At 41.3% G+C, this 13,054-nt stretch overlaps 1 protein-coding gene across 5 annotated transcripts in view; it reads right to left on the reverse strand.

Annotated features, from left to right (window-relative positions):
• TNC (tenascin C) overlaps positions 1 to 13,054 on the reverse strand; it is a 73,156-nt gene that overhangs the window by 24,390 nt on the left and 35,712 nt on the right. For 3 of the 5 annotated variants that reach the window (XM_075519888.1, XM_075519884.1, XM_075519883.1), the window contains exons 11-12: positions 3,120 to 3,392; positions 786 to 1,058 (exon numbers count right to left, since the gene is read on the reverse strand). The exons of the other annotated variants lie outside the window; for them this stretch is intronic. In XM_075519888.1, the coding sequence (XP_075376003.1) occupies positions 786 to 1,058; positions 3,120 to 3,392 (546 nt within the window). The remainder of the gene's footprint in view (positions 1 to 785; positions 1,059 to 3,119; positions 3,393 to 13,054) is intronic. 5 annotated transcript variants of the gene reach the window in all.

Consider the following 13,054-nt stretch of genomic DNA (forward strand, 5'->3'; position numbering starts at 1 on the left):
ATATTAAATGATCACAACGTGAGCTATTATCTGCCTACTATGAGAATGCACTTTCTGCTTCCGTAGTCTAGTCCTCTCCTTCCACTTTCATACTGTAATTGGCTAGAGCATATCGAACATTTGACTTCCCTGTCTTTTCTGGAAAAACTGTCAACTGTAAAACCTCGAGATGCACAATGTACCCATAACTAAATGCCTACCTATTTCATTCACCAACATCAAGTCAAATGGATTCTTTCAATCTCTCATCCCATGTAAACTGAATTCTGAAGCTGAATTCAAGCAATGCATCTGCCTTGTAGGAGTCTGCTGTCACAGACTGAAATGTGCCTGAAATCTTATTTAGAGAATCATGATAAAAAAATATATCTAGAAATCAGCTTATCTGAGAGAAATAGTGTCTCCTCTATGCTGTGTGACAGATGCAAGCACATGTTGCAAGGCTAACATAATGAATCATCTCCCACTTGGTTCTTGGGAGATTTGTTTTGCTTCTCGTCTGTGTCAGAGGTTGCCCCAGCCTTAATGTTTGAACAAGAGCAAACTTATTATGTGAATGAAATCACATCACAATGTGATTGACTGACTTTGCTGGATGGGATGGTGGATTAACATTCACAGTTCAAAATGTCTCCGGCAGGTCTTCCTTAGAAGGTGTCAAACAATGAGGTAGAGGATTTGGCAATGGGTAGACTGATGGGGTAGCTGAGGGCAGGGAAAGGGGCACAACCTGTAAGGAAGAGTTTGAAGAAAGGAGAGTTAGCATTGAGGTAGGTTTTATATACCTGTTGTAGCTGCAGCACTTATTGCCTGCGTGCGGAAACCATGAGAGATCCCATAGAGGTAGACAATAAAATCAGTGCTGGGGGAAAGCCCTGAGATATGAGCAGTTCTTGAAGTGCCTGAGATGTTGAACTCCATGGGCTCCAGCAACCTGTTAGAATCAATAATTTCAATAGTAAAGACGTCGAAGTCCCCATTGGTGGTTGTCCAAGACAGGTTGAAGCTTTCAGGAGTAATGTCGGAAACGGTTAGCTCACCAACTTCTGGGTGCAATCCTGAGGAGGGAAACAACATTGGTCAGAAGGGGACAGCCCTGTACCACCTCCTGCTCAGAAATGCCGTGCTTCTCTTTGCTCATGCTGGCAGCACTCCAAGCTGCCGTTGGACAAAAGGGTTTGAGTAAAAGCTTGCTACAAGCGGACAGGTACTAAGGGGAAGAAATCAAATGGAAGCATCTCAAAATGTTAAATAAGGAAAAAAAAGGGGGGGGAGGGGGAACCAAAACCAAAACCCCACAAGCTTTAAAGCTATGGCTGTTTCCCTTTACCTCCAGGAGCAGCCACGTGTCTTTGAGGTCTGAGCATGAAAGCAGATGCAAAAGAACTTTTCTGAATGCCTCTGGGGCATTTGGAAAAGTCAGCTTCCAGTTTTAGGAGAAGCTAAAACTAGAGCTATTCCTTTATCCAAAGGAAAAGGTTGTGGTTTTTTGCTCTTCTACTTTCCCTTTCAGCTTAAGTCTATGAAAGCTGGCATGTAATTTTGGAGCTGGAGCCAAAATGCAAAGCAGTGATAGCTGCCTTGGGGTTTCTTCCTCTCTGTAGACATCCCTGATGTGTTACAGGAAGGCTCAGAAAATTCTGACAGTTGGAAGTCCCCAGAAGGGAAAATTTTGAAAAGTCGGGTGCTGAGCATGACCCAGAAAGGGAAGGGAAAACCGCAGCAGGGCATCTTCTGCTTTTTTCATTAAGTTAATAAAAAGAGAGCACATTGCATATTTAGGCAGAACACCCATGATGTCTGTTTTCTTGTTTGTCCCTGTACAGCCTCCTTTGTCTAGCCACATTTCTCTGTTTTCAGTGGGCAATCTGCTACAAGCTCACACTCAGGAGTCTCAAAGCACAGGACTTCTAGCCTGCAGTGGGACACAGCCCAAGGGAAGTGCCTTGTGCCAGACACATTTCTACCTAAGCCAGGCGGCTTAAAGCATTATTGAAACAAGCAAGCTCTACTGTGTTTAATGTTTTAATTCTGTTTAGTTCTTATGTGTACTTTTATCCCCTTCTCTGCTGGGTAATATGTGCTTGGGGAAATCAAATAGGAGCAAGCTCTGGCCATCTCACAATCACAGGAGGCTGCAAAGGTCTGTAAGGAAGCCCAGAGGCAGCAGATATTGTCTACAAGAAATTATCTGAAGGAAGACCCACTGGTGCCCCTTTATTGCCAATTAATTCATACCCTGTTTGTTACCAATGACCATAACACCTGGAAGAATCAGTGAGCCATACAGGATAGACATAAGTTCTCACAGTCAAAGCTCATGATAAGCTCTTGTTTAAAACTGCTGTCTTTCACAAGGTCAGCCAGAAAATTATTTTTGTGGCTCTTGATTAGTTTCATGTAACCTTCTGATAATGTGGGGCTTACCTTCCTTCTTTTAGGTCAGTTTTATGCCGGGGTAGTTCTGCTGAATTTGGTCTTCTTGCTTTATACTTTTTCTGACCAATCACACTGTTTGACAACCGTATGTGGCTTAGTATATGATACTACTCTTGGTAGGAATTCACTTGTGTTCTTTTCTATATAAGAACATATAGAAGGTGTCTGTCCTTGCCCTGGAGACAGATGCACACACTGTACCCCTGAGTTTGTATTTACACAGAAGCTGGTGCATAATTTCAGAGGTAGCTTCTGAAGGGTAAAACACTAAACATACTCTCAGGCTTTGATTACCTGGGCTATAAAGAACAGATTTTTATAATTTTACAAGGCAACCTGGGCTTTCCTGAGCATGTACAACAGCCAGTTGGGTTTTACTGTTAGTGTCAACCAGCAGAAAACAGAGTAAAGGGAACAAAACAAGCCATTCTGAGGTGGGGGAAAAAAGCATTCCTAAAAGCAAAGGGCTCCATGGAGGCACTGAGACTCTTATTGAAAAGTCTGATCATGAGACATTTCCATGCCAGAGATGTTCAGCCAAGCTTTAATGAGTTCAGTGCACCCCATGCAAAGCCGACCAAGTGAGCAAGCTTTGCCGAGCAGTTGCAATAGCTCTGGCTCACATCCCTGTCTGCAAAGAAAGGGAGCCATGAGACTGGATGAGTGACTTGAAAAGATACCTGTCATGGTTTCAACAGAAAGGGGTTTGGTCCTGTAGCCTTGAATCACACCATGAAGTGTGATGTTATAAGGTGTGTTGGCCTTGAGGCCTGTAACATTCATAAAGCGCAGTCCGCCTGGGACTGTGATATTCCGGGTTTCTTCGGGATTGTCAGACTCCTGCACCTGAATGATAAAGTTCTCATAGGCCCCATCGGCTGCTGTCCAGGTGAGCTGGAAACCATCCCAGCCAGTCTCTGATACTGATAATTTTCCAAGCTCAGGTTCCTCCTCTGAATAAGGACAGAGAGTCAATCAGTTACTCAGATTACAGACTAGTGGTGATGACGTATTATTTAATGATGACCTGTGTTAATGAATTTCACTTGTAATCAGTGACATGGAGATGCACCCCCCCACACACATTTACATTCTCAGCTGCCCCAGATAACTTGTAAAGTCTCTTCAAAGACATCGCAAAACAGAACAGTAAGAAAAGAACTGTAATAATAGATAATAACCACATTAATGCTAAAAGGCTGCTTACAGAAAGCAGCTTATAGACCATCTTACAGCTGCAAGTGTTTTGGCAACATTAATTACAACTCCCTACGAGACAAGTAAGTATTACTACAACCACTTTACTGTACTATTAACAACTCGGTGTTTGCCATTACGAAATGACTGTGAATACTGCGATAATGCCTGTTGTAAGGGTAGGAAGACACTGAGTTTAGAGTAGTTGGGATTCAGATGTTTATGCTTTTAATTGTGTCTACATGAAGGATGCTACTTATTCTTCGAAACTATTTCTAATCTGAAACAATAAAGAAGGGGAAAATTCCTCCATGTCTGCATGTCTTCAGTTTAATGGATTTGTCTTCCTTATAGTACATTATTCTGCCCACAAAACCTTCCTGGGGGCAGAGAAGCTTGGATTTTCAGAGTTACTGTTATTAGTCTAAAATTGAAATCTGCATTCACAGAAATCAACACTCTTATAAGCCATCACAGGGGTGGCCTAAGAAGTTGGGAACCATCAGAGCTAACCCTCTGATGCTGTTAAATCTGAAAGTTTAGGTCATTTTCTCGGCAAGAATAGAAAGTCCTCAGTTACAGAGGAAATACAACTAATTCCTTAAAATTAGCAGTCATATGGGAAAATGCCAGAGTAATACCTGGTTTTTTCTACATGGAAAATCTTGCTATACGATCTATCATTGGCCTATGGACTGTGATGACTTTCTAGCACTTTTCTTATTGTCGACACATAAGCATTATAATAAGAACAGAATCTAGCTGAATAATCCCAATCTGCACGACTAAGAATGTATAAGAGACAATGCATGGAGGGAAGCAGATCTGATTTGTCAGTTGTAAATTTCAACTTTAAGCTTTATGGATTTTTAAAGGCAGAAGGTAAAGGGGCCTTGGAATAAATAAAAATTAGGTTCAGCAACATTACTCATATAAGTTTTCCCCCTGTAAAAAGAGAGTGCTTATTGTATGAGTGCTGCATAGTCTTATATGGGTAGCTGGGGTTGTATTTTTAGAGGTTGAGTGCTCATAGATCACAGTCAATTATCTTCAGCGAGATTCACTAATGTATAGTAAATTGCTACTACTCAGGAACACACAAGTTTTGATGAACTTTTCCCATCCTGTTAGAAAGAAAGAGATTGTTTATGAAATAACACAATGATGTTCAACAAAAAAAATGCATGAATCCGGAGGTGTTTTGCTTTATCAGGAACAGAAGTGAGACTCATTGAGGCAAACTATGTATCCTGTCAAAATAGCACTGTTTAGCTGAAAAAGAGAAAGCAGGACAGAAAAGGAACAGGTTGTATCAGAAATAACGATCTTTTGGTGGCAACAGAAACTAATAAAACAAACACATTTCCTTAAAATGAAAATGAAATTAAACCAAAAGTTACAGTAAGGTAAAATCTTCTAAGTAAAAGCTTGATTATAAGTAGTAATGCAGTAATCATCACAGCTTAAAAGCAATTCAGATTTCTCTGAAGAGTGCTCAGTTTCATTCACCTCCAAGATGCAGAGTCCCTTTTCCTCCCATTTGTTTCTCATGCATGTCTGAAATGGAAATGCACACAACCCCATCATGCTCTCTAGGGACCAAGAGATTCCCATACAAAATCATGCGCCAACTTGGACTGTTGGAGACCTCCAAAAGCCTCATCCATAAAGCATCCAATATATATGACAAAACAATGGCAATGTCATGGCAAATGATACCAAGGGATGATGTTTCTTACTCAAAAAAAAAAAAAAAAGAGAGAACAAACCATTGAGAGATGAGACTGCTCTAACCTTGTAGTAGGTGTGAAATAATCTATGTGTTTCCATGTAAATATTTTATCTCATGTTGTGAATTTGGTTTTGGGTGATGGACAGGTACAGTCATTATTCTCCAGTGAGGCTCTCCAGATATGAACTTATGCACTAGTACTTTGATCATTATTGAACTGAGCCCTGTGGGTATAGAACTGTTTCCTCATGAAATTCATGTAATAAGGATAAGAGGTAGAAGTTTTCAGAAAGGTATACTCCCAATGTGTTACAATCTTTTTTTTCTCTGACATCACCACTTCCATGCCAATGCTTCAAACTGCAACCTCCTTGCAATCTTTCTTGTGTTTAAACCACAATCCAGATAAATACCTGTAGCATCTTGCTATTTTCATGTGCCTTTAAATAGCAGATGCATCAATGTCTCTCTTTGCATGCAATTTGAAAGGAGAGAATTGATGCTATATCACCTTAAAAGCTTCATGGGGCATTGTCCATGCTACACCACTCAAGGCTCTCATTCCATAGCAATAAGAGTTTTATCCCGTGCAAAAGGAAGAAAGAAAAGAAAAAAACTAAGAAGGCAGGCATCACTCACAAGGCCTAGAATTTCTGCAGTGGAACAGCGGTACAAAAATTAAGTTCTTTATTTCAAAGCAGAAAAGGAACATATGGCTAATGAATCCATAGAAAATACCTGTAGCAGCTAGGGCTTCCAGGGACCAAGAGAGCTGACCTTGAGAGCTTCCATGGAGGTTAATCTGGTATTGTGTGCCAGCTGTGAGATTGGTAATTTCTGTTTCTCGATGGTTTCCCGGCAAAAGGATTTCCTGTGTTCTGTTTAAACTGGACAGGTCTTTCAGACTGATAAAGAACTGATCAAATACCTCATCCTGTGCTGCCCAAGACAGGGTGAAACTACTGAAAGTCCTGTGTGTTATATTAAGGTCATGAAGAGCACCAGTGGCTTCTGAGATGGGAAGGTCAGTAGGCACCGAAAGCAGAGCATGAGAATCAGTGCTGGGGTTTGTTAAATAACTTAGCTCTGTAGGTGCAGGACTGGTAGGATTAAATGATGTTTCATTGTTTGATTCTCCAGGTGTTGTGACTAGATGTGCTAAACAGAGGTAAATTACAAGTTAAAATTGCCTGATAATAAACCCTCAAATATACCAAAAGACAGCTAACATCTGCTACAAAACAGTTTGTGTGCTTTGCATTAAAGAGTTCTAAGAACAGCGAAAACAAGTGGGTACTTCTTTTTTGGAGACTGAATCCAGGCCACAAGCAAAGGTAGCATCACCAAGCACAACATGGTCCTCATACAACCACACTGACTAGCAGATCCAGAGCAACAGCCATTAAACACAGAGATGAGCTGAAATGCTTCCAGCAGAGAAATGGGCACATCCTCAGGTGATGTAAATCAGTACACTTTGACTACCTCCAAAGAACTTTGCTAATTTACATCGGTGAGGATTTGAACCCTAAGTCTCTCAAACATGCCTTTTTTCTTTATTGCAGCATGTCTGTTATTGCTTCTGATACGAACCGTAAGTGGAATGCATGCCAAATATTGCAAACATATCCGAATCCAGATTATCAGATACTGAGAAATCAGCCACAGCAGAAGCATGCTAAATCTCATCCTATCCAATCAAAAACAGGCTTGGAGGAGTTATCCATCTGGATACATGCAGAATTTTCAAAAAAGGCGGGGACACACGCACATCCTTACCTAAAAACCAGACAGAAAAAACTTGAGCAATCTTTCTTTAAAGAGATCCAAAGGAATGGAAGGGAAAAAGACTTGGCCTTCAACATGCTGAATGATCTGTGAATATATCCTGTAGCACAGTCAGATTCTGAAAATCTGAGAACTGTGGAGATCACAGAGAATGTGTTTCTGATCACGGCTGTAAGGCAACAGGCAGGTGATTTTTCTGACATGCAGAATTATCTCCTCATTAGTGGAAAACCACATAATTTCACACCTGAATGACTTCCTTGCTTTCATGCTCCACTTGCATTCAATTAAGAGAGAGCAAGTCATCTACCACCATCAATCAGATCAGCACAAATTATACTCAGGATTCAGTATCTGTCTCCAAACTCACACATGTATCAGAAAAAAAAAGTTTTCAGAGGAGAAAGATTAAAAAGTTTTTCAAATAAATGCAGAAATGTTATCTGAAAATATACTCTCAGGACAAATACAGATGTAAAACCATTGTTTTCTGCTCACCTCCAGGAAGGAGAGAAGCCTGTGAGGCAAACAGTGATTTTTATTTACATATATCACCGATATTCTTGACTTAGGTAAGGGGCCTCCTTAAATTACCCCAGCACGTGACCTGAATCAGGCCCTACATATGCTGCAACCTGAAGACAGCCATATTGTCATCACACCAGCACACCTGCAATGGTAACCACTAGCATAATTCCCTCTTTCTCAGTAGACCGACTGTCGGAACTATTATCTGACTGCACCAGGGTTACTGAGCTCATGTAACAAAGCAGGAAGACATGCAGTATGGAATTGTTAGCCTTCTGTGACTCTCAGTTGCTTGTGCACAATTAGATGCCAACCACCTCTTTCCTATTCTGGGAACAGGCAAAAAACTATGGCATCAAGCAGGTGCACTGGTACTTGTTCAGCCTTAAGGTTGTCCACTTAACATGCATAGTGGTAGCTGAGCTTTACTGTGGAGTATTTCTGCAGAAGACATACATTAATAGAGTGAACAGATCAGCGGGGAGGAAAGAGCAGCAGTACATTACACAGGTACAGCTCCATGCTGTAGATGGTCCCACTGGGAATCTGTCATGCACCCTGAATTGGAAACCAAGGACAAAACATCCAAAAATACAAGGGAAAAAGAAAAAAACAAGACTGGCATTAAGCTCCTGATATACTGAGGATCCCCAAGAAAACCCTGTGTAATATTAGTCAAAACTGGCTTCTCATTTTCCCTCATTTTACTTGACCACCCCTACTGAAATTTCTCTCAGATTCCTGCTAGTTATAGTATAACCACACAAGGACTGGGTTACTCTAATCTGAATGGGAAATACACTAACAGTTCAACTCTATTATACAAAAACTGAGGAACCAACCACCTAAGTAGCATTTTAATTCAGAATTTTGCTGTCACAAGTGGATTAATTTTATTGTGCCAACTTTGACAACTACATGGGAGGTTGCCATGTACAGATTGTCTCATGGAGCATATGTAATTATATGTAGTTACATTACCTCTGATTTTTTTCAGACCTAATTCTGAATATTACCTTGGGTTTAATGACTTGACTCCACAAATGAATTTGTGGGTGAGAAAGAATGGTAGAAAGATACTACAGACAGTATCAGTGTTTGTTGTTCAGCAGATAGAATACTATAACAGATAATGGAAAATTTGGAAAACAATCAAACTGTAGGATAACAAGACCAATGGAGTTCAAACACTTGAGTTAGCTACTAGGTGAATAGATGGGGAGAAGAAAGAGCTCTAGGAGCCCTAGGTGGGTGGATGATAGCCAAATAAAATGATTCATGGTGGCAAGATGACGGAATAGCAGACGCCAAAGAGCTGAAAGCTATGTAGAAGGGAAACTGGATGGACAACAAACATATGCTCTTTCTCAGAGCGGAATACTTCTCAGTATCATTCTCTTAGTAAAATCTTCAAGCTGAATATGGCCTAAATATGTCTATGCTGCTGTTGCTGGCCTTTTGGGGAATTCCACTGTAATGCTTCACTGGCGATTTTACTAAAAATATGTTAATGTTCTGCCAGGATATTTCCCCAATGACTTGGGATGGAGCAAAGAGTATTCTGTATTATTTCTTGCTTCTGTCTCTTGGATTTTATATTATTTTCCAAGAGAGGCTATCAGCCAGTTTCACTGTGGAGTCTTTCATCAGCTCAAGCACACTTGTAAGACATGATGGCCTACCAAGGTATTTGCATTCTTTTCAGACCCCTTTTGCTAAATGGCTTTCCCCTCTCTCAACCAGCTGATTAAACTAGGCTTCTAGTGCCGGTGCACCTCTGAATTTCATAAAGAAAACATTGCAGTATATCACAAGCCAGAAATACTACAGTAGCTACCACTAAAAATCCTCATATTGAAGTCATGTTCCAGGTACTCTTAGCAGAGGAATTAGCTGAAGAAATGGACAATTTTTACTAGCAAATTTAGCTTCCTGGTGGTCAGCACTGTAGCTTCGCACGAAACTGGCTCACCTAATCATTCTTCTTAATGTTTCTTTGAGTTTGTATAAAAAATGGTGGCGCAATCTAGGACTAGTAGAAGCCAGGAGAGGAAGAGGGACTGACGCACAACACAGACAAGGGTCTTTGGTAAACAACATAAATCTTCTTAAAAACATTCAACGGAACGGAAAAGTTACTTCCCCAAGCCATGCTCCTACGTGCAACTCACTTCCAGAGGTAAGACAGTATCACATCCACAATTCATCAGCAGTTGCTGCACAATCTGGGTCCTTCAGCAGAGGAATTTGAGGTTGGCGCTTCGTTTCTCTAATGTCCACTCATTTATCTCCACAGGCCTCTCATGCCTGATGTATTACCATCCGCCCTCCTCCAAGACCCACATTGTGCTATGCAGGCAGGGTTCCAGAACCAGAGCAAGAAAGAACAAAGCTGCAGTCTGACTGTTCAGCTTCCTCAGAGCTGGGTTACGTGCTTGCCCTACAGATTAGTTGTTAATCTGATGTAACATTCTCAAGACACGCTGCCAGAAAGGTCCCTCCAACTAGTAAAATGGCTCATTTTCTTTGATTTCTGAAGTGGTTCTAAACCAAAACCTTAGTGCGATGCTGGGTGAGACCTCGAACAAATAAGCAGTACCCTAGTTTGTGATACCTTTGTTAATAACAAAAAGAAGGTACCTGTTGAAGCCACAGCTTCCAGAGGAGAGGAGCGCTGTTCTCCAGCCAATCCATACACCTTGATTTTATAGGAAGTGTTAGCTTGGAGGCCGTCAATCACAGCACCTAGGGATTCTCTGGGCAGGAACGTTTCTGCAGGGGGCCCAGCTGCCAATGACACTTCCTCGTACTCCACCACAAAACTACTGTAGACTCCTGTATTTGTATACCATGAGACACTAAAGCTGCGGTCTGTTACCCTCAAGACCACAAGGTCCCTCAGTGCATCCTCCTGCATCCCTGAGGCCTCTGGAGCAAGAAAGCTCCCAGAGCAAGAAAGCTCCTCTGGGTCAGGAGTCATTACCTGCATTAGGGTTAGACTATATAGAGCTACAAAGAAACAAACAAGCAAATAGCAGTGTAAAATATTCAGCCTTTCCTTTTCAGCAAAACAAAATAACATTTAGCAAACTGTTCAGAAGCTTTACCATCCCTTGAATGCAGAATCATGGACATCAGTTAAAAAGCCTTTGTTACTTGAGCTGCACTTCATCCATATGAAGAGACAGAAGCAACGGAAGGCTGCCATCCTATATTATGGAATAGTTTGTGACACGTCCTTTGCTAGAGGTTCATGAGCTCTGAATGTGTCAGCTGTCTCTCTGTGGAGAGTTGATATACACAAAAAGATAACAGGAAGAATGTGAGACAGGAGAGGAGGCACCAACAGAAGATCTTCAGCTCTGGGGCTGAAAGAAGCTTTACCCTCAGTGATAGAAAATGCACTATGCAAACAAATAAAAATAACGTGTGGGAAACTCCTGAATACCTGCAGGCAGAGAAGCCTGACTGAACCATCAAGGGGCTGAGAAGAATATAAGAGAAAAAAATGGCAATCTGGAGAAGCAAAGGAAACTCTGAAAAGAAAAACTCTCAGCCCTTCTGCAGTCCCTGCCTTCCTTGTTCAGCAGGGATGGCACATGCCCCTCTAAACAGCAGGACTGTCTCTTCCACCCACTGAGAAGAGCTAGTCCAGTCCTAGCCATGCTCCTGGCATTTTCTACACTTCAGTCATTCCTCTCTCTCCCTGGTTGCTCCAAGTACTCTCCCCAGCAGTGCAATGGACCTCCATAGCTCTGCAAGGGAGGGTAAAACAAGTTTGTTTGGCTTAGCCTGAGGACTTCAGGACCTCCCAAGTACTGGGAACATGGATAAAGAAGACTGACTTGAGGGTGGATGAAAAAGTAAACTGAAGAAGACACTTCTTGCCTTATACCCCACAGGATTACAGAGCACTTCTGCTGCCCCACGCTCATGTGTTTGGATTTGTCCATTCCTATGCAGAAGGAAGGTCACAGAGACAGGTTATGTCAACTACTGTTGTTGTTTCTAAGGAGCCCACTGCAGAGAACGCTTTGTTTACTGACTGCTCTGAGTAAAGACTTAAAACAAATACACTGACCAGATGAATGTATTTATAAAAAAAAACCCCAAACCAAACCAGGAAAAAGAAGCCACCTTGTGAGACTTTGGAAGCTGGTGCTGAAAAGACCAAGCTGTGACATTCCACAGCATGTTGTTTTTGCCTTTTCATCGTCCATGCATACTTCTTTTGAGACCACTCAGTCTTCAGACAGATGGGGAAACAGACAACTTTAGAAAAATAGAACCCTGCTTACTCCGGCCACATAAACCTTCAGCTTCCTTTTGTATGTGTGTGCCTCAAGCCTTCCTAATTTTTCCCCTACACTGGACACAGGCCTGACTTATGCATCAAACAAGTAATTCAGTACTGATGGTTTTCTGTAGTTTACACCATACCTTATAACTCTCTGCCGTACTGGATTACTTGACTCTATAAAGCATTCAGAGGTTTATGCTGCCATGAACACTACCAGGGAATATGAAATGAGTTTTGATCAGTTCAGCTGTATAGTTATTAATTTGTAAAATCCACAACTTCTGACATGTTTACCTCATAGATGGTCTTTGGGGAGAAAAGGATAAACACCTCGATACCTGCTAAGGACAATAATTGTAGCCCAACTGATTCTGCTTTCACTGTCTCTGCTTACTTATAGCAGTTAAGGCTTTGCCTCACAGGATTTAGCCTGAAGGCACCTAAAGATTCAGAACTTGTGTTCTATACTGAGATATAATTCTGTATGCAACAAACTTTGGGTCAAAATGTTTCACAAAGAATAAAACCTTATTCAATAAGTAGTTCACTGATACTTGTTAAGTAGAGTGGCTTGTACAAATAGAGATGGCAGAAATGGACCCTCTCTTTGTAGACAAATGTAACAATCGTGGTATCCAATGGAAATGGTGACTGTGACCACATTTGTGGCAGTAGCGTTTCTTGCTTTTGGATGAGAAAACTAAAAAAGGGCAACATCAGAGCCCTGTTGACCCTGCTGAAGCATGATGGGTGGAGGCATGCTGTGAAGAGAATTCATTAGGCAGGAACAAGCAATGTTAAATACATTCTGGTTGCTCTTCCTCTTAGCTTTTGGCTGTAGAAAACAAAACAAGTTATAAGACATAATGCACAAAAAAGCAGCCTCATTTAAAACTAAGGATGAGGTCTGCATTTCCTGCAGGACAAATAACTACATTCTTTGTGAGTCTTCTCAAAGGATAAGCAAGAAATTATTGAGAACATGGAGCTAAACACAGTAGGTAGGGAAATACACAGCTAACTCACTCTCAGTTAGGTCTACCATGCTAGACAGTGCTAAGTCTGCTCTG

The sequence above is a fragment of the Mycteria americana genome, chromosome 17 (assembly GCF_035582795.1).
Source record: "Mycteria americana isolate JAX WOST 10 ecotype Jacksonville Zoo and Gardens chromosome 17, USCA_MyAme_1.0, whole genome shotgun sequence".
Taxonomy (NCBI): domain Eukaryota; kingdom Metazoa; phylum Chordata; class Aves; order Ciconiiformes; family Ciconiidae; genus Mycteria; species Mycteria americana.